A 26,635-nucleotide genomic window follows, 5' to 3' on the forward strand; every position below is an offset into this window, starting at 1 on the left:
AGATTCAGATGACCAGCGTGACTAGGACTGGAGGCAGCTGGGGAAGAGGGGCGCTTTAGGGGGGCTGAGGCGGGTGAAGGACCGAGGCACTGGACGGGGGAGGAGAGGGGGGGTTTTGCAGGGTTGGGAAGGAGAGGGGGAGTTTGGGGAGGTTTGTTTATTTTGAAGCATCTTGTTGCAGCATACGCACCAACCATCACATTTGGATGAACGTTACGTTTTGCAGAGCCCTTGCGCGCTGGTGCGCTACTATATGGTTGTATCTTATGCACTGCTTCTTTGTGACAACTGTTTATTTTTCTTTTCATTTGTGAATGCTTAATGAAATGCTTTAAACTTAAAGGGTTAAACATACCAATAAGACGCTAGTAGTTTGTTGCAAAATCATGTTATAAGCAGTTTAATAAAGGTGGTCTTTTAAAAAGGATGTTGTTTAAAAAGCGTGCTGACATGCAGAAACGTACCTGCTTACATGTGATGAGCTGTAGCAGTGCAAAAAATGAACTTGTTATGATATATTTTTCATTTCTGCAAGTATGCATTCACTGATGACAAACATATTAGAAAACCTGAAGTAAGGTGAACCATTACCCCATGGCGTATGCTATAGTGGGCGGTAGCAAAATGTGAAAGACACACCAGAGACCAATGGATGAAGATAGGTGACTGAAAGCACCTTTAAATAAGTATATTATACATATGTGGTTCTCCTTCACTTTGCTTGAAGATCAGTTTGAATTCTGCTCAGTTACCTGCCTTTCTCACTGCTTATTGGCTCTAGCAGAAAGTATTATGACATCACAACTAAACTGTAATGTATTACTGCAGTTGAGCAGCTCCATCAATTTCTTAGTACCAGTGACTATGTCACAACTATGCTGTAAAAAGAAAAGTAGAGACTTGTTATATTACACTACTTGAGTTCATTACAAGAAAACAGCAATGCAGCTGCACATTCTAAACTATATTCAACTTTGAAAGTGCCTTCAACTGGAACTGCTTAAAATGTATTTTGCAACATATTACAAAATTTAGAGCCTTATTATGACTTTGACTTTCTTGGAGTGGGGCCGCCATGCCAGCCGCCCAACTCCGAGACCGCTAAATCCATAAAAAATCGCCCACCAGAGTCTGACTTTAAAGTCTCTGGCAGGCAGTTCTTTGGTGGTCCCTCGGCGCTGTCTTGGAAAAATACACCGCATTGGGAGCATCAAAGGCAGTTCCTGCAGGGCACTTACGATCAAATCCATGCCCTGCAGGAACTCAGGGTTCATGCAGACAGGGGAGCAAAAAATGTGCCCTCCTGCATGCACCGCATGGCGCAGAGGCATAAGGGGGACCTTTGTTTCCTCATGGCCACACCTTTCATGGCGGTCGCACTGCCATGAAAAGTGTGGCGGTGAGGAAATTCGTAATATGCTTGACTGGGCTGCAGTGGCTCCGCCCTGAATATTGCGGCCTGAAGACCACAGAGATTCCTGGAGGTTGCCACAGTAGCAATGCGGTCCGACCGCTCATGTTGTAATGGCGCCACCAGTGCAGCGGTGCCCGCACCACCACCGTAGTCATAAGGCCCCAAGATTTTTCTGAACTGATTCCACATTTATTCTACTTAGTTCCACCTACATGATCGCTTTCAGTGGAAACAGTTAGAAATCAAAAATTAAAAAGAAGGTTGTGTGAAAGGGGATGTGTTGCCATGTGTTATAAGGGAAAAAAATACCCTACATAGTTCGTCATAACGCTATAGTGAATCCTCTTCGGCGACACGCAGTATGGATAGAATGTAGGTTAGTACCCATGTGTGCGAACAGATTCTGTCATTGTTGTTCACTGTTTTATCAGGTTTCTGCTATTCAATGTCCCTTCTGTAAGACTCTTGATGATAAAGAACTAACATTTTTGCATATTTTTTATTTTACCTTTCCATATGCAATTTTCATAGACATTACTACTACAGATGGCCTTGTTTCCATGCACAAAAATATAAATTTTAATAATCCTTTCAGTGAAGCTATATGTTAATTCCAGATATTATTTGTTTTTTCTTTAATGTCTTCCACAATGTTTTTATGCATACACTTTCGCCAAACGCGTTATTTTCCTTTAGCATGTTCTACATAGTCACCCTGATTTGACGCTTTATCAGTACTTTAATTTCATGTCCTTGCTTAGTCTCTTTTGCTCTTTCAATACGGAATGGATGAATTTTCTCCTATAAAAATATATTGATCAAGAAACAGTGGCTATCCCAAGTCACATTATAAAACTTATGGATAAGGTATTCGAATACACTTACTTGTTGAATCCAAGCTGTCTACAGACTGCGTTTGCCTCTTGTGTTGTCCATTCTTTCTTGCATATGTATTTTGCATTTTCATTGTTTGGTAAATATACTTGGACGATACCTTTAGATCGTGATTCATTTGTTTCTTCATGTTTCAAAGAGATGTTGAATTTTCCTGAAATTTAGATAGGTATTGATGTTTGAGATACCAGTCAGTCACTGCCAATATATTTACATGTTTTTGCTGGCACTTTGATGGAGTAATCAGCATGAAAGTCTTGGGTCGCAAAATTACATGAATAATCATTTATACATGAATTCTAGTCAGTCTATTATTAACAATGTTGAATTATACTTGGCTGAATAAATGTTTCTATGCATTGTTTGATAGAATCCGACCACCAATTTAAACCGAGCAGTGCATTATTGTTTATCGAACGTAGCTTTTATGACACTTATCACCAAAGCACTTAACAAATTAAATGGGCCGTACAATTATGCGTAAAAATAAAAAAATAGAAGAAATATACTGAAATGACAAATAAAGAAAGTGAAATTAAGACAAGGAACATTTATAAACAATATGATGCTTAATGCAAAACGTGCAACACACGTAAATAAAATGTATAAAGGAGTGATAAAATCACAGTCTCCTTTAAGAACAAAATGCAGCTGCGGATGGTAACGCTGCCCAAGTATTCCATTGACCCCATACAAAAGCATCAGTAACCAGGGAAGATAATATAGCCTTGAGTGGTTTGCCAATAGGGATGAGGGGGCGGTACCCAACAGTGGCGGTGCCACACCACCAGTGAGCCAATACACACTAAAGTCCAACTTGAAGGTGGTCTACACCATCAGCTGATACCGCATGAAAATATGATCAGTCTGATCAAGTTTTCATGCACAGGGCCAATGTGCATGTCAGCCCTAAGAACATCATCAGTGACAGAAATAACGGTCAAGGCGCTAATGCCTGAACCATGGTTGATCTGCAGAGTGCTGTTTAGGAACATTGCAGTCAGATGACTCTCTGAAGAGCACGTATGACTGCATGATTCAGTATCATACCCCTCACACAGGCACTATCAGCAGCAGGCTGCACGTCTAATGGGGCTTCCCTAAGAGCACTTACCAAAAGGCCCACATACCCAAGTACACGTTGGAGGAGAAGCAAAAGCAAGATGAGAATCTCATCCAAACAGATCTGAGGGAGGGATTGGGGAAGGTCATCCATTCCTCAATATTCCTCAATCTCACCCCCTGCTGTTAAGGTCTATGAGCATGGTACATTTGAGGTCATTCTTGGGATGATGGTGCCCACTCTAGGCAAAATGCTGAAACTGGCATGTTGGTGATAATTGTTGGCATGTGGTAGTCATCCGTGGCATGAACGTGCCCACCCATGCAGTTGCTAGCCATTGCATATTGACAGTAATGCGTGGCATAAGATGGGCATCCATGCTAACTGCCCACCATGGATATAATGATGGGCCCTGGCTTAATGATGTTAAGTGAGGATGATATAACGCTCCTGACGGACACGAACGCGGTATAACGATAAGCAACAGAAGTGCTTTTCATTTGAGGATTGATTGATTGCAGTTTATTTGTAGGATACTTGGATTGTGGGTTCTAGGATTGGCATAAACTAGACATGTTGCTAGTGACCATTTGGAGGTAGACACCCCCACATCAGAAGCCTCGCCTGAGAAAGAAAAGCTATTTACTCTCTTTAACAGTAGGCCTTTTTTGTATTGATTAATGTTGTTAATGACTGGCATACTTCGGTAATCCATGACATGATGAGATCCACCCTTCACCTGATGCATGTCCTAGCTTAATATTTTCAATATTTTTATTTTATTGGTTTTTTTGTAAATTGCTGTGTACCACCATGCAGCACCATTAGACCTTGTGGCTTATTTGCAATGTTTTGCATATTGTAGTCATCCATGGCATAAGTTGCAGATAGATTGGCATGCATTGCAGAATAGATCCATATGTTGCAGTTGTGTCTGTGGGCATTTAATCAAAATGATACAACTAGTTTTTTTGTAGAAACCCTGTACTTACTAAACCTATCAACCTTTATGTGTATTTACTTCTCTAAAATGAATAGTTGAATTTGACAGCAATGCATACCTATTTTCATACACCGACTAGCTAAATTATGGGTGTAAAGTCATGACATTTCTAAATATATGATTAAAGAAAATATTTGACTGATAATCACTAGCACCATCTGAACCCTAACCTATAAGATATTTGCAATCCATTTGCTTTCCGAATCTGTACGGTCTCAGGACAAGGACTGAAAAAATCAAAGGATAAAGGGTTGGGGAGAGGATGTGGCTTACAGCCAGTGCGGACAAGTTTGAAGATGGGGAACCAGGTTAACTTCTGGTGGGAGGCTCTAACATCCTGTGATTCTGGGCAAATCACTTTCACCTCCAAATGGACAGCAACCCCCTCCCTTTCTAGCCTTCCCACAATCGAACTCTATACCTGACAAAGCCGATGCACAGCCCCCCAACCCGCTAACCCCCTCTCCACTAGTTCACATCGTCCCCCTCAATGAAGAAAACTTTCACCCCCAAAGGGACCGCAACCCCCCTCCCTCTCTAGCCTTCCCACAACCGAACTCTAAATCTGATCCAGCTCCCCCCCCTCCTGTGAACACCCCCAGTAGAGACTCGCCCCAAAGCCCCTCACACTCAGGGCTCAGCTCCGCCCACCCTCCCCTCCTCTCCCCCTCACTCAAGCTGACGCAACGCCTCGACCTTATAGAAGCGCAGATCGCTACCATGTTCCATGGCATGCAGGAAACCTTATCCTCCCTATGGAATCTCCAGCTTCCCTCCCCTCTCTCCGCATCACCCCACATCTCTCCGCCTCTCCTTAGGATTGACTCTTCGTCCCCCAACCGGTCCCTACCCCCCCCACAGGTTCCCGGCCTCCACTCACTAAACTCTAGACTGAGTCGCGAGCAGACAGTCCCAGAAGAACTATAACCTCCATCTCCCTCCAGGAAGTGAGCGCACTCGTCTCATCTTACGAACTCCCCTCGAACCTGCTAGCCCACGCCCCACTCCTAAACTCTACTCTCATCTCCTCGATCCAAGTCATCACTGGAGTGGGTAGAGACCCGCCCCCCGCACAGCCAATAGACCCCCAATGTATCTATCCTCCATACCCAGAGTCAAGCCTGACAATTTGAAATCAAAAGAAGACCCCCCATTAACTGTATGCTTATCAACAGCCGGTCCGCAGTCAAGCATGCAACAGAAATAGCTGAATCCATCCTCTCTCATGACCTGGATGTAGCTTTCATCACGGAAACGTGGCTAAACACCCTATCCCTCCCCATTCTGGATATGCTGGTGCCGCCGCTTTCTCAATTACCCGCAAAGACAGGCCCGAACACAAAGGTGGCGGCATAGCAATTATCCACAAAAGTGAACTCTCCATCTCTGAAACTCCCGCCTGCCTGTACAATTCCTTTGAATGCCTATCGGTCAACTTCAAATCTCCCACTCATAGTTCACTTCAATGCCATCTCCTTTACCATCCTCCAGGCAACTCCTACGAATTTGGAGCTCAGCTGTCGGATCTGATCACCCAATCCGCACTCAACAGCGATCACAGAATAAATCTGGGCGACCTCAACCTAAGATGGAACAAAACTAATAACCCGCTCATTCAATCTCTCAACACCCTTCTGCAAGACAACAATATGATCCAACACTGCTCAGAGGAAACTCGCCATAGAGGAACGATCCTGGATGCAATCATTGCAGACAAAAATGCAATCACGATTGATCACATCATCCTGGTGGACTGGTCAGACCACCAAATCATTCTCTTTCATATCAATCATTCGGGCCTATCCCTCCCACCCACTCAAGCCTCCCCTAAGTGGGTCAAGAACACATCCAGAGTCCCTCTAGACAAGCTAGAAGAAGGACTTAGCTCACTCCTCCCGAACACGATGGAGCTCCTCTCAACCACAGAACTCATCTCGCTCTACCATTCCAACTTGGAGCTCACCCTGGATCAGCTGGCACCTCTGAAACAAAAAAAACCCAGAAGCATCCCCTCTAGGGCTTGGTTCTCCACTGACATTAATGAAGAAAGAAGACACCTCAGATCCTTGGAAAGAACTTGGAGGAACAACCCCACCTCCCTCCACCGGGATCAACTCAAGGCAGCACGCAAAAACTACTATAATCATATCAAGAGCAAAAAGTCATCATTCTTCTGTTCTGCGTTAGACAATGCTAAAAAAACACCCCAAAGAACTCTTCAACATCATCAGGAACCAAACCTCCAATCCAGCGACAGCCAACTTGGCGGCGTTTAAAACCCATTGCGACAACTTTGCAAGCTTTTTCAATGAAAAAATCACCAAAATTGATCAATCATTCAGCTCTAAGCCCTCCTCCCGCACAGAAACCCGGTTTCCTGACACTAACCGCAACTCCCCAGTAACCTCGCCTATTCGCTGGTCATCCTTCCGGCCTGTCCAGGATTAAATGATAAGCAATCATATCGCCTCTGCTAAACCCTTGTCTAACTCCCTCGATCAGCTACCCTCAAGACTGACTAAAGAGCTGAAGCTTACTCTAGCCCCAATCTGGGGCAAGATCATCAACATCTCTTTGAGCGAGGGTTCCATTCCTAACTGCCTCAAATTAGGACAAGTCACGCCACTTCTAAAAAAACCTGCCCTTGACCCCATAGACATGAACAACTTCAGACCGGTTTCGAACCTTCCGCTCCTATCCAAAATTCTTGAAAGATGTGTGCTGTCACAGCTAACCCAACACCTAGAGAACACTAATCTACTCAACCAATCAGGGTTCAGAAAGGGCTGCAGCACTGAAACCGCAATCCTAAATGTCCTAGATGATCTGCACATGTCATTCAACTCCAACCAATGTAGCCTTCTTATCCTCCTTGACCTCTCGGCTGCGTTTGACACAATTGATCATACCCTGCTACTCAATGTCCTCCAGGAGAGAGCGGGCATTGAAAAGACGGTCTTTAAATGGTTCTCCTCTTTTCTCAACAACCGCACTCAAATAATAAAAATCAATAGCTTCGAATCGGACCCCCTCCCCATTAGTAGAGGAGTTCCACAAGGGTCAGTACTCTCCCTGCAACTCTTCAACAACTACATGGAACCCCTCACCTCACTTCTAAGGAACTCCAACATCCCCTTCCACCTCTACGCGGATGACACACAACTCTATCTGGAAATCACATCGATCGCAGACATTCACAGACTAAACGGTACACTCATGGAGGTCCAACATTGGCTCTCATCCAACCACCTCAAACTCAATGAAGAAAAAACAGAAGTGCTCCTCATCTCGAATAAAGATGAAAACCTCCAAATAGTTGAATGGCTCAAAGCCTTAAATGCCTTCAATGTTTCTCTAGCGCCAACGGACTCTGCAAAATCCCTAGGAATCACTCTCGACCCCAAACTGGACATGAAAAAACACATCTCAAAAACCTCAAAAAGTGCGTTCCTTAACCTGAAACTTCTCTACAAAATAAAACCCTTCCTCCCCCAAAAAGATCTGAAACAGGCCACTCAGGCACTGGTGCTCTCTAGAATTGACTATGGCATCGCAGCGCTGACTGGAACAGCCAAATCTCACCTGGGACCTCTTACCTCCACCCTCAACGGTGCAGCAAGAATGTACACAGGAACAAAGAAATATGAGCACATCTCTCCGCCACTCAAGGAACTGAAGTGTCTCCCGATGGACCAACGAGCCAGCTTACATACAGCTTGCCTCACACACAAAGCCCTGCATACAGGCAAACCAGAGTATCTGGCCACCAAACTCAAAAGGGCCGGTCAGTCCAGGAACCTCAGAAGCTCTAACACGCTCCTACTCATCCCTCTCATCACAGAAACACAAAACCTCAAATAAATCCTTTGCGGGTAATGCGCCAAGGATCTGGAACTTCACCCCCCCCATACCAGAATGACCGCCTCCTTCCCGAAATTCAAGACACTACTCAAAGCCCTCTTCCTTGAGCCCTCCAGTTCGTAACAAGAACCTCACACCTGACTGTGAAAGATCGCTATCTCTTTGAACCCAGAGCCGGATGATTTGCTCCTGATCTCCGTCCCGTAGTGCGCTCAAGTTGATGTTGTGCAGACTTTACTTCCCGCCTGTGTTCCTTTTTCTTGTTTTTCTGTCCACATTTTCCTTTGTTGCATACCTGTATTTTCGGTGGCGCGCACTGATACCCTCGGGTCCAGTCAGCGCTATACAAAACTTCAATAAATAAAAAATAAAAAAATTAACTTAATCTCCACGGGTCCGATTCACAGAACTAACTTAAGACAAAATCCTAAACTTACTCCAATTTTGATATTCACAGAAGGCACTTACTCATTTTGGTATTCACAGAAGGCACTTACTCATTTCGGTATTCACAGAAGTTAGGAGTCCTAACTTTAGGACTCCTAAATGCCTTCTGTGAATACCGAAAGTCTTAAAATTAGGATTTTAAGACTTTCGGTATTCACAGAAGGCATTTAGGAGTCCTAAAGTTAGGAGTCCTAACTTTACTACTACTAAATTGAAAAAAATCCTAATTTTAAGACTTTCGGTATTCACAGAAGGCATTTAGGAGTCCTAAAGTTAGGACTCCTTACTTCTGTGAATACCGAAATGAGTAAGTGCCTTCTGTGAATACCAAAATGAGTTTAGGATTTTGTCTTAAGTTAGTTCTGTGAATCGGGCCCCCTATGCCTACCAAAAATGATTGTGTCTGTCTGTAACTTAAATGGCGCTTTGATACCTTCGGGTTGTGTGCTCTATATAAAAATACAAAAAAAGAAAGAGGGCATGCCCTGTCATGTACAGTGTTCTCCTCAATGATGTAATTTTAGATGCTGCAGGGATGTTATCAATGATGTCATAGAGCATGTCATGGGTGATGTAATGTGTGAGGTAATTTGCGGTGCATGGCGAGGGCGTAAATTATAGTTGCATTTGAGCATGAGTTATAGTTAGTTAAGATAACAATCCCTGGTGAATTACAGTAGGTTTGTTAGTTTAAAATGGTATTTTGAACTGACATTCTCACCTAACTATAATATCCTGTTAACATTTGTTTTTTTCAATGAATCTCAAGCTTTTCTTAGTACTGTAGAGTAAGACATTATTACAATTCCTAACTATAATGTAAAATTTACCTTTGAATCTTTCTGTTATTTTTTAACATAAGGTAAAATATCCTTCGCTGTGCTTGGTGAGGCGTTGGGTGAAGGGCCCGACCCGTGGGATACTCAACCACCCGTAAATGCCCAAACCCCATTGCCTCCCAACAACTTGCGGGCACCCAAAATCCCCCCCACCCTCCGCAAAGGCACCCAGCCCCCACTGTGTATGGCCTTTGGCTTTCCATTGGGCACTGGACCTGGCGGATCTCACATCCACACACATCTGGTTATGTCATGTAATAATAGAAAGGGTCTTATTTTAAGTATGGCAGACTTAATAACTTTTTCAATGTTTCAGAACATAAAAATATATATAGAGGGACTATCAGCTTTGATAAGGGATCTGCGCATCAACATATATAAAGCAGACCTATTGTCTTTGTTAAAAAGTCACTGATCACTATGATCAAATGTATATTTTATAAATTTACACATTGCAATGTTTAATATTAGTGAATGTCATCAAATATTTTTAATAAAGCATTTAAAAAATCATTAACATATCTTCTCATGAGGGTTTTTTAACCTTTTTTGAGACCACAAAATGCAGCCACAGAACCAACCACAAGGGAATCTTGGCATTCCAGCTGAAGAGCATTTAGCTCCAGTTCATCTCCTGAAATCATAGATTCAATGACCCAGGAGACTTGCTGCATTTTTTGGAATGTTGCTGGGGGGCTATTGCAGTCCCTGCACCCCCCCACCCCCCACCTCACCCCACAACATTAAAAAAAAAAAGCTTGCAGATGCCCAAGCCCCATCTAGGGGAACCATCAGCATACAAAATATAGTTTTAAAGCCTTTGCAAGGCATTACAGGGTGCTTCCCACCTGGAGTAGTGAGTGTGAAATGAGTGGCTGATCCTCACATTTTACATTCACTGCATTTTGTTCTTTACTTTATGCGAAGGATGCATGGTGACGCCCCTCCCTGGACCATGTAAGGAGGATTCGTAAAGGGCAATAATCCCTAAGAAAATGGACATCTAAGTGCTAATACCTGACAGCTGGCCAGCCAAGAGAGCACCCAAGAGGCTAAGAAGATGTAAATAAGCAAGTTTTTAATTCTTTCAAAAATCTCGGTTGGTTTGAGATAATATGCAGTCTTGTTGATAGCGAGTCCCAAAGTTTAGCTCATAGGATTGCAAAAGAGCTACATCCGCTCTAATTTAAATGGTATTTAGCAGGGAGCAGGCAACCGGATCTGGATGATCTCAAAATTCTGGAGCAGGAAGTAAGGAGTGATAACGTTTTGAATGCCACGAGGCCAGTTTAGTAAAAAGTGCAGTGGATAAAGGATAGTGTTTTGACTGTTATTCTCTTTCCTATTGGAAGCCAGGCAAGCCCCCTAAGTTTGGCTGAAATGGAGCGAATTTTAGTAAGATCGAGTAACAGCCTGGCTGCCGAATTTTGAGCTAAATGGAACTTCCTAATACGATTAAAAGGAGGACCTAGGTAGAGGAGGTTAGAATAGTCTAATCTGGAGGTGATGAACCTTTCTAGTTGTCTGTAGGAGAAATCTAATCACTTTCCTATTTTCCATTTCATCATGCCGAAGCAGGATGCTGTAACTGAGGTCTTTTGATGTTTGAAGGACAGCTGACTATCAAACTTAACTTCTAGCTTTTAGCTGAATCAGAGGGGATGGGTTGTGCACAGGCTGTAACGCAATCCAGGGATCCCCAGGGCCGGATTGGCCTGTAGGGTAATGGGGCAGTGCCCCATGGGCTGGTCTCACAGATCAGTGTGTTGGCCAGTTTTTTAGTAGTTTGTGCAGTTGTTATATGGCCAGGTGGGCTAGTTTTTCCTGTTGATTTCCCTCATATTAAAACAAACATTTCCTGCAGAAAACATAAATGCATGTAGTCTTTTAAAACTTGCAAAATACTCATACTGCTTATCTTTACAAGTGCAAAACTAGCCTGATTTGCAAATGTAGCCCACTTTTTTAGCTATCTGTTTGCTAACTTGGGCCACTTTTTTTGGCTGCCCAAGCCTATCTTCTGTCCCAGTCCGACCCTGGGGGTCTCCCAACACTTCAGGAGAACCCCCATTCAGCCAAAGGTTAATGTATACCTGTGCAATATGGGAGACTGTTGTGTAGGTGGAAGGGAGGCTGAAAACAAGGAGGTACTTTTTCTTTCCACCCTTATTTCCATAACATAGGAGCCCACAGGAGTGGGACCTCGTCTAGTGTCTTCCACAGTGGCGACTCCTCCATAGAGGGTACAAGGGCAGCAACCCCCTAACCATCACTGCCTCACGCTGCATCTAATGTCTTATCTCCTGCAGCTTTTACATGAAAACAAATGATCTAACTGATCATATGTTTTCATGCAAAATCTGCAATATCACCTTATACCAGAGGAGGGTTTCCCTGGGTATATTGCGCATGTGTCAGACGTTGGCTGTTACACCCCGTTCTCACACAGACTCAATACATATCTGACATGCTGCCCTGCCTGACGCTAGTGCAGCATGTCAGATAATGGTGATATGGGGCCTGTCTGTCATGCGCCCTTATGGCCCATCAGTAGCCACGATAAAGGGAAATTTACAGGCTCCTTTCCTATCTGAGCTTCTGTTTCGCATAAGGTTATGAACCTCATTCTGGCGCCATACGGACTGAGGTCACTGGCAGTCAAGTGAACGAGGAGTGTGCATCTTTAACAAAAAAACCTGGATAGATAAAACCATTAAATAAACCAATGCTAATGTTTGACCATGACACGCAGCTTTTGGAATGTAGCAGGCACCTCATAGAATGCCCAAGAAAGGGTGAGTGCCAAGCCGGAACAGAAAGGTGTTTTCCACACTCATGTTGCTTATTTTTTGCACATTTGCTTAGAGAGTTCTGAAGTTGCTTCTAATTTGTTAGAAAGTCTACTCAGTTTTGCTCCTTTCATAGGCCATGTTGAACGCTGCCCGGAGGCTGGAACCTCCCCCATCAGCAAGCCCGCAAAAGGGGGGATAACGGATTGGTTGCCCCACAAACTGGCCGCTAGCCTCCCAATCAGGGAGAGAGGCGGTAAGCGACTGGGGGTTCAAAAAGGGGTGTAGGTCCCCAGTTGGACACAAGAACCCACCCCCAGTAGAAGCGGAATTTACCTGGTGCCGAATTTTCATTGCTAGGGTCTGCTGAGGACGTCGGGAGCAGCTTGAAACCACCCGAAGACGCCGAGACCAACGAGGACTCGCTGTGGAGCAAGGGAGGCAGCAGCATCTGGGGAACAAGCCAGTTCGAGCAGAATCCATCCAGGACCCGGCAGCTACGGCAGCAGAAGAAGGCAACACTAGGCGAGATGCAGCTGCTGCTGGGGAAACTGAACTTTGCCACAAGAGTGGTCCCTGCAGGGCGCCCCTTTGCCAGACGCCTGGCCTGGCTGACCCGCAGCATGCTGCAGAAACATCACAGGGTCCGTCTTACACAAGGAGTGAGGGAAGACCTGGGACAATGGGACACTTTCTTGGCCAAATTTAACGGTACCCTCATATGGCGGGAATCGTAGGTGCGGACTGACAGCACACAGCCACAGGCAGAGTAGATGAGATACTTGCACAGGGTCTTTGGGATGCCACACGACAGGGGCAATGAGGAGCAGGCGAGCGGGAACGGCACTTGCAGCCCGGGACGGTCCTAACGGACGCCCACAAATTCAGTAGCAAGGGATGCCTTGTTTAGAAGTGTAAAAAACACAGTTGATGGACAGAATGTAGAACAATGACATACATTCACCCAAGTACAAGGATCTGGGCCTAAATCCATCGTTTTTTTGCACTCCACACCACCCTGGGTTAGACACTGGCTATATGCAAATCAGCTCTGACCCTGTGCCCCATGGGAACAGTCCAGTCCGAACTACCAAGCCATGTCTTTCCCAGAACGGAATCAAGCATCCAACGACCGGTTTCTGGCTATCAGCCTTCATTCAGCCTGGATAGCTTGACTCCAGTAGTGTGGAGAGACTGGGACTCACGTCTGAGTATACCCAGCACACTCGGGGGTGAAAATTGCAAAAAACACAGTTGGTGGACAGAATGTAGAACAATGTCATACATTCACCCCAGTACAAGGATCTGAACCTAAATCCATCGTTTTTTTGCACTCCACACCACCCTGGGTTAGACACTGGCTATATGCAAATCAGCTTCGACCCTGTGCCCCATATACATCAAGCAACATTACAGTCAATTAAATCCAACATGAGAGGTTTTTTTACATGCCACTTCCTGAACTCACATATTTATTGGTGCTCACATATGTGATGATGGAAGAAAAGGAAGCCAGCTGGAATAAAATATCATCCTAGCATCACAGAATTTGTTCAAGTGGGGAAGCCAGAATGATCCCAGGTTTTCTAGTTTCTTATTGTGCAATGCATCCACTAGATGGGCAACTCTTACTTCTTTTTTACCTCTTAAGTTAATTCTTGGTGCATGAAATTAGAGAGTGGGTGGCAGGAAGAAGCCATATGAAAGCTTGGTTTGCTTTGGGCTCGAAGGTCAAAGAAGACCTCAATCTGAACTAGACAGCTGGCTCAAGTCTGCAGTGACTCGGATACTTTTAAGTTTGTTCGGTCAATGTGTGAGATAATTGTGATGTAAAATGCTCCATTTTTTTTCTCTTTTTGCACACTTCTTTCCAGGGAACTCCCTGATCCCAAACCCACCTGAAAAAAAATGTAGCTCATTTTCTTCACTGTCTAGCTCAGTCAAAATCAAAGATATTATTTACGCCCTACTACTTTCTAAATTCACCAGCCGCCACTAGTCGTCTAGTCTGCAACTGCATTGTAGTAGCATTTGGAGCACACCCGGCGAGCACACGATTACGGGCCATAAGTCAACCATAAACACGTTAAACACATGCACAACTGTGAATAACAAAACATAATTCCAGGACAGATACACGAGAGGGAGAGAGAAACAAAGGAAGGACAAAGTAAGCAATGCTCTACCATTACAGAGATTCAGGGGGCCCCCCGCCACATTCTGTGGGGGGAGGGGGGGACGGGATGACTTATTTTGCGTTACACCACTGGATGTGGGCGGAGCTCAGTGGGCCACCAGGTGGGCCGGGTTTTGATAATGCTACCTATTATTCATGCGCTTACCTGCACTCTTGCAGTCCGCCGAAGCCACTGAGAAGCGCTCGTTGGAGTACTGGCATTCATAGCTCTTTTGCTGGCAGTAACTTCGGAACGTGCGCCCAGAGGTGGTGCACACTTGGGATGTTGCGTTCTTCGGACACTGGTAGGGCACCTTACATAAACACTTTCCATCCACACACCTCTCCCAAGGCAGGCAGAAGACTTTGAGGCAAGAGCTTTGCGTGAAGCTTTTCAATAAACAATCTTTATCCAGCCTTTGCCTGTACATATCCAGGTCTTGCTCTTTTTTTCCTGCGGATTGTTTCGGTTTACCTCTCTGCAGATAAAAAAAATACCAGTTACCTTACGATATATAGTCTAGAAAATAAATATTTGTTAAGAATTAGGTTCTGTGTCCCCTCTTAGCAGGAATTTTACTCCAAAAATTAAAGGCACACGCAGAACCAGTCAGCCTTCTGAAAGTGATAGCGACTCCGAGCAATAGCTTTGAATGTTATATTGTAAATGCACAGTCCCATTAAACACGACTTTGTCAGGCAGACATCCATCTCTCAAAGCTCTTCACCTATGACAGACACATTTATTCTTTTTTGGAGCTTGGCAGTGTGATGTATTTGGTAAACATTCAGTTAGTGTTTTAAATTGGCAGGTCTTCTCAGGTACTGAGTTTCTGGAAAGGCGGGACCGAAATCGGCCCGCCGCACTTATGGCGGGCGCATCGGCCCCCACTCGCCCCCAGGTTCCTTAGTGAAGTCATTGAATCACTTCTGGGCCACAAAGGGAACAAAGGCCAGGCCGGTTAGATCCGGCTTTGCCTGCGAGGGGTTAAAAGGCTGTGCAGCGCGGGAGTCGGCCTCTTTGACTCCTGCGCGCCACGGCCTGCCCCTTCCAGCCTCTAGGAGGCTGTAATTCATTTTCCCACCCACCATCCCCTAAAGCAGATGATTGTTATTGTGTGTTATGAAGGTTTTCATAATTTTGGTTAAAAGTGTTTATGTAGGACAAAGTGTCTGATTAATACGTTTTGTTCCTTAGAACTTTCTCCCATTTTCAGGTCATCAATCGTCGTATTAATTATTATGCCTTGGTCAGGCGGTAAGGTCATGATTGGTGAGTAGTTAATTTAAGGTCCTTAGGGGGGCGGCGCCATTCTCGAATGGGGTCGCCCAAAGGGAGAGACAAGTCGTCTCTCATAGAACTCCAGGGGCAGGTACAGCCTGTTGGGTACATGGGTGCGGGGGAGACAGTCACGCTTTCTCTAGGCTCTTTGGCCACCCCGCATGTGCACAATGGCGCCAGTAAACGGCGCAGAGATGCAAGGGCCCCCTTAAATGGAGTTAATGGAGCGTATGGGGTAACCGGGGGACCAAAGTACCCTCACAGTAAGCGGGCCCTCTGCGCATCTGTACTTTGACAGAAGGGCGAGGTTTATTAGGGCGTTTGGGGGTAACCGGGAAGGGGATGTGCCCCCATGGTAAATGGGCCCTCCTGCGCACACGCACACTCCGACAGGAGGGCGTGGTTAAATAGGGCGTTCGGGTGTAACCGGGGAGGGGATGTGCCCCCACGGTAAACGGGCCCTCCTGCGCACAGGCACACTCCGACAGGAGGGTGTGGTTAAATAGGGCGTTCGGGGGTAACCAGGGAGGGGATGTGTCTCTACTATAAACGGGCCCTCCTGCGCATGTGCACTCCTTCAGGAGGGCGTGGTTTAGTGATAAGGATCTGACACCAGTTATTGACCTTGCCGTAGGCCCAAATAGTACGTAGAAAATTAACTACTGTAATTTATATTTATATGTAATTGATATGTTAGTTTTGGATAGGAAATACCTTGTAAATGTAAATGTATTTGAGCTTATATAGCGCACAGCTACCCACAAAGGGTTTCCCGGCGCTTGCTTAGGGAACCCGTCCTGGTATTCCCCTGTGAGATAACCCCAGCAGGGTATCCACAAGGTGAAAGCCAGGAATCCCGCCGCGAGGGGCCGTTGTGGAGATTAAGCAAGCTATTGCCCAGAGTCGCAGAGTGTGAACCCATGAGTCGAGAAGGCACCGGAGCGAGAATTATCGAGTCCGTGGAATTTTTGAGCCCAAGACCCGCCGAGGCGGGGAATTGAACCCTGGTCCACGGCCGATCTCAGCTTCCGGGTCTGCCGCCTCTAACCCCTGAGCCACACTTCTCCACTGTACTAGAAATATGTTAAGGTTAGCCATCTGAATACCTGTATATATCAATTGTAACATTTTCTGCGTAAATGTGTAAATATTGTTTATTTCAATTTTTGATTTCTTTTGTATATTTTAATAAATACGCCCGGGGGGTCGAAAGATTCCCCGCCTTCCAAAGAAAGCCCTCTCACTTTCTGTTAATAATGTTATGTTGGTTAACGGAAGGGTGGGGGTCCTCCGGCAGTCCCTGGCCATATGCACTTTAGTGAGTGTGTCAGCCATCTCATCGGGGTGCCATACTTTATACTTTTAATGGGAGAGTACTGGCACTTCACAGTAGCAAGTTTGGGACAGTGACTACATTCACTTTTACATTTCCTTTTCAAGCACTGTCTTCAGAGTAATAAAGTTTGACAGGTAGCTTAAGCTAGGCAACTCTGATAGGGAAACAGATTGCACAATGTTTGCATAGTTGCAAAAGTGGATAAAAATGAACTTTCACACTGTTTTCGTTGCTTGTGTGTTGTCCGTATTCCACAAAAAACTCAAAAAGGCTCGCCCGCGCCTGGACTGCGCCTAGCGACAGAACCCCTTCCAGTTTTGCCTCAGATTCCAGGACCAGGATCTCATTTTCGAGTATGGAAACTTCTGGATTTAAATATGCATGATCATAAATGCCATTGGTTTAATACACTAGCTCTCTTCAAGGGTCAGAGGGAATATGCAGCTCCTGTGGTTTCTGTCTGTCCTGACCTTTCACCCTGGTTAGTTCACTTGGTTCCAGCCAGAGATTATCTGGAGAACAGAACTCTACTGGTATATTGTGCACCTTAATTAATGCACGCTCAGTGGTAAAACATGCACTTGAGATAGCAGAGTTTATCGATTCCCATAAATCAGACATCTTATCTATTTCAGAAACCTGGGCCTCTAACACTTTGATGCCTGAACTAATTGCAGCTACGCCTTCCGGGTACTGGCTACACAGGCAAGATCGTCCAATCAGAAGAGGAGGGGGATTGGAAATCATTTACAGGGAGAAATTTAATGTTAAATGTATTAATTTACAGCTTGAGCACTGTGAAGCACTATCCTTCAAACTCGGGCTCACAAATAACTACACATTACAAGGCTCTCTATCTTTCGCCCTCCTGGTGCCCAAGCCCTTTTCTTAACTCCATTAGCCCCTTACTCGAGGCAAGCATCTGCAATGCCAATTTTATGGTCCTAGGGGACGTTAATTTTCACCTAGAACAAATGAAAGACAAGGATACAGTCTCACTAACAGAAATCATGGAGGCTTTTGATCTTCAACTCCTCAATACTGATCCCACTCATAATGGGGTCACACGTTAGATGCACTGTTCTCGAACAATAACGACATCTCCAGTATCAAAGTACTTCCACTGATCTAGTCAGATCATTCAGCTATCTTTTTTAAGATCAACTGCCCTACCATTTATACTACCCTAAATATGAGGGGCCTCATTTATGAGGCTGTGCGTCACTTTTACGCCGCCGGTGCGTCACTTTTTGTGACGCACCAGTGGCGTATAAAAATGCGCCTTGTTGCACCATATTTACAAAGTGACGCATCTAGGTAGATGCATCACTTTGTAAGCCCCTTCGCCACATTATACCTACGCCAGGCATAATGTATGCAAGGGGGCGTATTGACGCAAGAAAGGGTCAACGGAAGTGACGCAGTGAAATCTCATAGATTTCACTGCGCCACTTCTAGGACTCAAATGCGTCAAAATCTTACGCCTGCCTCACAGCAGGCGTAAGACTGACGCAGGCCCCTTCACATGGGGCTTGCCCCATGTGAAAGGACACATTGCTGGAGTTGCATCACTTTTGTGATACACTCCAGCAATGCGTCACTTTTGCGCCATACAGATACGTCAGAAATACTGACGTATCTGTAACTCCTTGCGCCATGATGCGTCATACTGTAAATATGACGCATCATTGGTGTCGCAAGGAGGGCGCAGTGAAAAGTGACGCATCTCTGTTTTCACGCAGCAATGCGTCTTTTTTTCATAAATGAGGCCCGAGCTCTATATCAACCAATTATAGATCCTGGGCAAAAGTTGATCAAAATCAGCTGGAGCAACAACTGACTATCTCACGCCCCCAGTTGGTGGACAATCCTGAACTCACAGCTGAGACCTATTCTACCTGGCTTGATTTTACCTTCTCTCAAAAAGTGGCCTAAGTAGGACCCGTCCATCTGCTCCTTGGTTTTCACTAGGCCCTAAGACTTGAAAAACAGGATTGCAGATGCCAAGAGAGGAAATGAAGAGTCCGATATGACTCTCACGAGAGAGAAAACTATAAAAGCTTGTTAACTTAATACAAAGTCCTAATGGTCACAGAAAAGGCTGCCTACTTTTCTTCTCATACTGAATCAACAAAACATTCAGCTAAAGAACTTTATCAAGTCATCAACAAACTCACAAAACAAGCAGATTATAAAAAGGAGTGGGTTAGCCAGTCCTTTTGCGATGAGATTGCTTCGCACTTTAGGGGTAATATCGACTCATTCAGACACTGTGGTAATCCTCCACTGCCTGCCAGTCAAGACAAGGCTGACACCATTTCTAATAATGATGTGGCCAAGTATGGCCTAGAGCCATTTTCCCCTGTCTCTTCATCACAAATAAAAGAGATTATCCTGACCACCAAATCTGGCTCCCCGGACGATCCCTGTCCACCCTCAGTTATAAAGATGGTTCCAGACATTATAGCAGACCATCTCTCTAACCTGTTCAACAACATGTTCAGAACAGGCATCTTTCCATCCATTCCATGGACAAGAGCCTCCATACTGCAGTTATTTAAAAAGAACAATTAGGACCCTGAAGACCCAACCAACTATCGACCTATCCCCAGACTCTTCCCTGCGAAAATAGGCAAAAAGGTGATAAACAATCAACTAAATCAGTTCATAAGCCCTCCAACTGCCTGGATCACACTCAATTAGGAATCAGATCTGAACACAGTACAGAGACCGCCCTGATCAGGGCCACTGAGCTTAAATTCATCCTGGATGATGGGGGGTCAGCCGCCCTTATCGTGTTGGATTTGTCTGCTGCATTTGACACAGTGGATCACTCTACGTTGATCCTCGTTTGGAAGCAATAGGCATAAAAAATCAGGCCCTGAAACTAGCATCATCCTTCCTATCAGACAGAGAAAACACAATTAACATTGATGCCTTCTCCTCTATCTCATTCCACTTGCCCTGCGGGGTTCTGCAGGGTTCCTCTCTCAGCCCTACACTTTTTAATATATACGTCACTGATCTGGTTCCTTTGGGTGAATCTTTTGGGTTCGCCCTCATCTCCTATGCGGATGATATGCAGATTGTACTAGCTGCCTCCAAAGATGTCAACCACATACGTCTTCGCATTCACGACTGCATGAATTCTATTTATCGCTAGATGAACGAACACCGCCTTAAGCTCAATGCCCGAAAAACTGAGGTGGTTTTATTTGGCATTAATCTCCTTCTCTGGATTGCTCCTTGCTGTGCAGCCGAGATGGGTCCCACTCCTGTTCTCACCAGGAAAACTAAGAGCCAAAGCATCATACTTGATGATCGCCTACTCCTAGGCAATCAAATTAACGCAGTGATCTCCTCGTACAATACCGTGAGAATACTTTTTTTTTTAATTGTCTTCCTGCCATTGTCAGTTAGAAAATCAGTTATTTTCATCCTCTACTGGGTTTGCCTAGGCACCATTCTGTTTCCTCCGCCCTTAACGATCTTCACTGGCTGAGAGTCGAAAACAGAATTAAGTTTAAGGCCCTCTGCCTTACTTATATAAAGCCCTCCACCATTCAGGACCTTCCTTTCTGAAGAAAGCACTCTCATGGTATATTCCAACAAGAAACCTGGGATCCGCAGGCTCCTTCAGAACAAACCCCATCAGATTCAAAAAATCTAAATCGGGAGGTAGCAGCCTTATGGTTCAAGCATCCAAATCCTGGAATCTCCCTCCTCTCAATCTCAGGTCAGCGCCTTCACTGTCCCAATTCAGGAAACTTTTGAAGACTTGGCTCTTCAATCGGTAGGGTTTTTTTCCACTCACAGTTGCTTACGGTATCAGTGCCAAGACACCTCCTGGTATACGTTGCGCTTTACAAATAAGTTTAACAAAACATAACATTGCAGAAGTATCAAAGATCAGGCCCGTCTTCGCCCATTGCTCTTATGGTCCCGCATATGGAGGGTCCCGGAATTAAAATCTTATGCCGAGGGTTTATCAGAAGTAATGAACATGGGGGCTGGAATAAGATCAAGTGGCTGAGGGACACAAAAAATCTTTTGGGGGAATTGGGCCTAGGTGATTGCTGGACCACAAGATCTGCTCCTTCTAAGGCAGTCCTCAAAAAACTATATTGGGACTGGGTCTCTTGCCAACTAATTGGGAATCCACATCACTGCAATTCGACTGCAGCGTTCCTTAGAATAAAGGATGTGGTATTATACGAACCCTACATGGACCTAATCACTATGCCAGTGGATAGGGCCCTTTACTTCAAGTTCAGAGTTGGCACTCTCCCGCTAGGAGCAACTGTATCTAAGTGGAAGTCCCATGCTCATTTATCCCCCTTTTGCGCACGCTGCCCAGCCAGGCCTGAGACGGTGGCACATGTTCTTTTTGAGTGTCCAGACTATATCCACCCAAGGAGATACTGGTTGAAACCCCTCTTCAAACGCCTGGGAACACGCATGCATTCGGTGGCTCTCCGAATTTTATTGACTGATACCTCTCCTCTTATAGTCTGTGGTGTCTCCAAATTTTTAAAACGTTCCTGGTTGATTCGTTGCAATAGATTGTCTATTTCGGTTTAATCCCTTTTTAGCTAATTTATTCTAGGGGGACCCCTAAAATTTTACCTTCTTAAAACGTATGACATACCTGTTGTTGGACCTGGGCCTCTTGGCAGGGTCATCCCTGAACTTTTTGCCTTCCTCCAATACTCTCTCTGACCTGTTTTTGTTGGTTTAAGGACTCTGGGCACTTTACCACTGCTGACCAGTGCTAAAGTGCATATGCTCTCCCTATATAAAGTGTAACCGTGTTTGGTATACCTGATTGGTCCATTGGATTTACTGTCATTCCCCAGTAAAGTGCACCAGGAGTGCCAGGGCTTGTAAATACCAATACTGCTAGTGGGCCTGCAGCGCTGGTTGCGCCACCCACAGAAGCAGCCCTTTAAAATGTGTCTAGGGTCTGCCATTGCAGAACCTGTGTGCAGTCTGGTACTGTCATGCTGGCTGGGCAAGTTTACACACTTGCCAGCCCCTAAACCTTCCCTTAACTTCATATTAGTCACCCCTTTGGTAGGCCCTAGGGCAGGGTGCATTGTAAGTGTAAGGTAGGACATGCTTCGATGTGTGTGGCATGTCCTAATAGTGAATTACAGCCAAATTCGTTTTTCACTATTGTAAGGCTACCTGCTCCCTTTAGGCCAGAATGGGCTGCTGGAATTATTACACTCTATAATCCCAGCAGGCTCAGGGAACATGGTAGAAATTAATGTTTAGTATGCCTGAACTCAGAATAATAAAATACTTCTTTTAGTAAAGTTTATTTTAATATCCTGTGTTTGCAAAGGCTACTTTTAGAAAGTCAGCATTTGCTTGCCTAACCATTTCAGCCCGCCTCTGCAGTATGTGTATCTGACTGTCTGGGATGTGTGAGTGACAGGGCTGGGGGATGACAGGTGGTGAATGCAAGGATTACACCTTAGTGGGAGGTAGGAGTGCCCCTTGACTCTTAATCTGGCTGTGCTCTGCCACCACAATGCTGTCTCCGCCCCCCTGGGGAGCGACTGATGACTCAGCCTGCACCTGGCCCAGGAAGGGCGAAGCCCCATCATCAAGGTACTCCTGGCTGCCCCTGTCCACACAATGCTGGCTCCACCTCCTGTGGAGCGTCTGATGTGCCTGCCCTCACACTGAATGCAGAAGCCAGAAGTACCCCCAACAAGTGCTCAGAGGCTGAGAGCAGTTATGCAAAGGCCCCCCTGGCCTGTGAGAACAAAAGAAACTGTGTATAAAAGTAGGAGCCCTGCTCCTTGTAAATCAGAATCCTGTTTTACCACAAGGGACCTCTACCCGACTAGAAGGAGAAGAGACGCTGGAAGGACTGGCCTGCTGCTTGCCTTGCTGAGAAAGGAGGGGAAAAGACTTGAGGAGAAAAGACTTTGCTGCTTTGTGCTCTAAACATTCTCCAAGGGCTTGATTGAGCTTGCCCCCTGAGCTGAACCCCAGGACCAGTGGGTTCATTGTGCCTTTGCTCGCTTTTATTTGGCTGTGTGCTTCCCTGCTGGAGCTGAGACCTTTTGCCCCTTCGCCCCCTCCTAGGGCTGTGACACCCAGGAGCCTGGCAGCCCGTGTCCTGTGAGAGCCTCGCTCTTCCTTGAGTCGCTCTCTTCTCCGTGGATCTGGCCGCCTGCTCCCCTGTTGCCGCCTGCTACTGGAGTGCGTTGTGTGCTCCCTCTCGCCCCTCCCGCAGGAATCTCTCATCTGAGGGTGATTTACGCCTCGGGCAGCCGCTGTACGTCTACAGCGTACCCGGCCGCCTCGCTTCGCCCTTTGCCCTGAGGAGAGGTTGTGCCACCCCCTGAAGTGCTCCCAGTACATGTGGTACTGCCAGAGCCGGGCCGCACCTGCCTCCTGAAGCCGCCGCCGCCTAGAAGTCTGGAGGTGCCCCCGCCGCGCAATAGAGGAGTGCGGGCCGTCCCTGCTTCCCTGGTACATCAAGATAAGGAACCGTCTCGTCACCGGGCTAGGGGCCCGCAACGTTTGTTTTCCCCTTTGTCCGTTGCTGCTCCTGCCTACAAGTGACAAAGGTACTGTACTTGTCCCCCCGCGGTGCGAGCCGTTCCTTTAACCAGACTCGCACCGCTCTGCTCTGTGAGCCTGCCGGCAGCGCCTCTCCGCGAGCGCGCTCCAGCCCCTCCCGCTGGAATCCTCTAACAGTCGGGAAGCCGCAGGCTGCAATCCGAGCCCCGGCCAGAGTGACTGGGGCTGCGCTGGGTTCTTCGTCCTCTCACCCTCCTTGGCAGCTCTGAGGTCGGCGCTCTCCCCCTTGTGGGTCCCGCAGACCAGGGGGGGCCGTACGCTCCCAGAGACCCGGCCGGGCCGAACGCGCCCCACGCGAGAAGCGTGAGACTTGGCAGGGGGTCGGGATTTCACCCGACGGAGACACCGCAAAGCGCTACAGAGTGCAGGACCGAGTCCCTAAGGTCCTAGAGGGGTGGAAAAGTGCACAAAACAACCAAGGAACTGAGAGAACTGTGCAGAAGGGAAAAGAGACTGAAAGAGAAACATTTAATCTACAACAAAGAACTGTTGGTGGGACCTTTAACACCTTGGCTGCTATGGGTTTTCCCGCTGGGTGCTGCAATATCAAGATCCCCATTATTCATGACAAAGCCAGCTCGTCATAAGCGCAGGGCAGGTAACACCCATGACGAGCTGGCTTTGTCATTAGCGTCGAAGGGGTTAAAAGAGAAGCTTGCCTATTTACAACCTGTGGTGGGCCAGAAACGTTATTTGGTCTTGTGATAAGTCTGACCTAAGAGATATATATATTTTACATAAAGATTCGTATTTTTATATATTCACAGCCTGGTGTCCATTTGTGGGGGGATTGGTGTATTTTACTGTGTGTGTAATTACAAATCCTTAACTAACTAACGCCTGAAGAATAGCCTTGGCTGCTCACGCCACGCACCTAGAGGGTGAGCAAGGGTCATTCTAAGGGGTCATCCTTCGCCCTGACTTAGAGGAGAGGGTCCCTGCTTGTCACAAGTACATACTTGCGCCAACCAGAGACCCCCAATTCTAACACCTGTACTTTTTGTAATGTTGTTTTTATAATGTATGTTATGCTTGTAAGATGTCTTTGCATATCGAATAAAAGCTTTCAACCAAAAAAAACCAAACCAAAAACATAACATTTGCACCAGAAACAGAACCATTGCAAAAAAATGGCATAACTTTTGTTAGATTTAACGTGAGTAATAAAGTTTTGACTAGAGAAAACAATGTGTTCCCTGTATGATCATTCTTACTGTTTCCTTATTATGTAAACACAGCAAAAATAGGGCACGTCAAGTTTGCTCACTTTATTGTCACAAAAAACTTAATGTAATTTGAAGAGGCGCAAACCCAGTTTTCTCTCTTTCCAAATACATGAGCAGAAAACCTGCCCAAACGGGCACTTTCCCATTTAGTACCACAGAGGAGTAATGTAGCCTGGCCCATTGTACCGGATAACAATAAATTTTTGATTGGTGCCATTTCATGACCTTGGTGGTAAGTTAAAGAGCTTCTTGGTTCCAAGACCTTTTACCATTTTTTTATGATAACAGTTTTCTGGAGGTGGGAATGTGTGACAAGAGTGTGTGTGCATATACACTGTGTGACTATTTTTTTTACAGTGGTGATGTGCTCCGTTTTTCATGCTGCTATGTTGTTGTACTGCATTATTGCAATAAGATGTTGTTTCATTTTACTGTGGTTGTGCTGCATTCTGGGCCTGATTCACAAAGGTAAACCCACAGGGTTGTCTAGAGGCAAGTTTTGGCTCTATTTGTTTTGAGACCTGGAGAGGTCACTTTTGTGAACATTTACATTTGTTTTTGATATTCACAAATGCGGAGTTATTAGTAAGTTCACAACTGCTGAGAGTCTGAAATCGGGGCGCAGAACTCCGTAAATTAATAGGTAGGGTATGTCCCTGCAGTCGTGAACTTACGATTAACTCCCTGCCAGTCAATGCCAGAAGAAACACAAACTTAAGCAAAAGTGTAAGTTTACCTTTGTGAATCAGTCCCTCTGTTCTATTATTTTTGTTTTTTTCCCTGTAACGTTTGAATTTTGTTGCTATGTTGCTTGGTGTATGTTACTGTGTTCTGTTATGCTGTTTACATTAGAAATGTCAGCAAATGCTGCTACATTTCCAGCCACTAGCAGCGTGTGCCTTCAAAGTTCAAGTGACAGGCAAAAGCAACCTTTTACCACTGTCTAAGGTGGTACATGTTGCTCTGCCCCAGCTCTTTAACTATTCAGGACAACTATCAGTCCAAAACAGTGGCAGAGACAGTGTCTTAAATTAGCGCTCCCAGTGCTCACTTTATGTGATATGGCCCACAGCGTTTTCATAATATGACAAAAACATTAGCTGTAATGTAGAGAAAAAATAGGCATTCCCCATAAAATTTGATACCTTATCTTTGACCCTGTTTTCAATACTCCCCAACCCCTATCTAAAGAGTGACTAAACAAGAAATGAATGTTCAAATGAAATACAATTCAATGAAAAATCTGCAACAGTGACATAGAGGTGAGATCCTAAACGTTACAGCAGTGAGATAATGCCAACCACAGAATGATCGCAAAAACACACAGTGCCCACACCATAATTACTTAATCAATACTGTGATAGGGAAAAGAAACCAATTTATTGTAAATTCCCTAAGACAATATTTACTTTGTGTCCATTATTTTATATTTTTTATCTTTTTCAAAAACTTATAACAGAAAAGAGGACAATACATGTACAATATTTACAAGACTAAATGCACTTTGTACAAGCTTCAAACATAAACGATATGTACAATTTAAAACATTTATACACAGACAACAATATATATGACATTGAATGTAATATATTTTGTTGTCTCTGTATAAATGTTTGATGCAAAAATGTTTGATCACATTTTTAAATCTAGGACTGCTATTGGTCTGTAAAAACATACAAAATCAGCAATGCAGACCTACCTGGTA

At 45.3% G+C, this 26,635-nt stretch overlaps 1 protein-coding gene across 3 annotated transcripts in view; it reads right to left on the reverse strand.

The window, feature by feature from the left end:
• CFI (complement factor I) overlaps nt 1-26,635 on the reverse strand; it is a 238,082-nt gene that overhangs the window by 171,393 nt on the left and 40,054 nt on the right. For all 3 annotated transcript variants that reach the window (XM_086962096.1, XM_086962095.1, XM_086962094.1), the window contains 2 exons: nt 14,653-14,965; nt 2,300-2,462 (listed from right to left, as the gene is read on the reverse strand). In XM_086962096.1, the coding sequence (XP_086818222.1) occupies nt 2,300-2,462; nt 14,653-14,965 (476 nt within the window). The remainder of the gene's footprint in view (nt 1-2,299; nt 2,463-14,652; nt 14,966-26,635) is intronic.

This window comes from Lissotriton vulgaris, chromosome 3_1, assembly GCF_964263255.1.
Source record: "Lissotriton vulgaris chromosome 3_1, aLisVul1.2, whole genome shotgun sequence".
NCBI lineage: Eukaryota > Metazoa > Chordata > Amphibia > Caudata > Salamandridae > Lissotriton > Lissotriton vulgaris.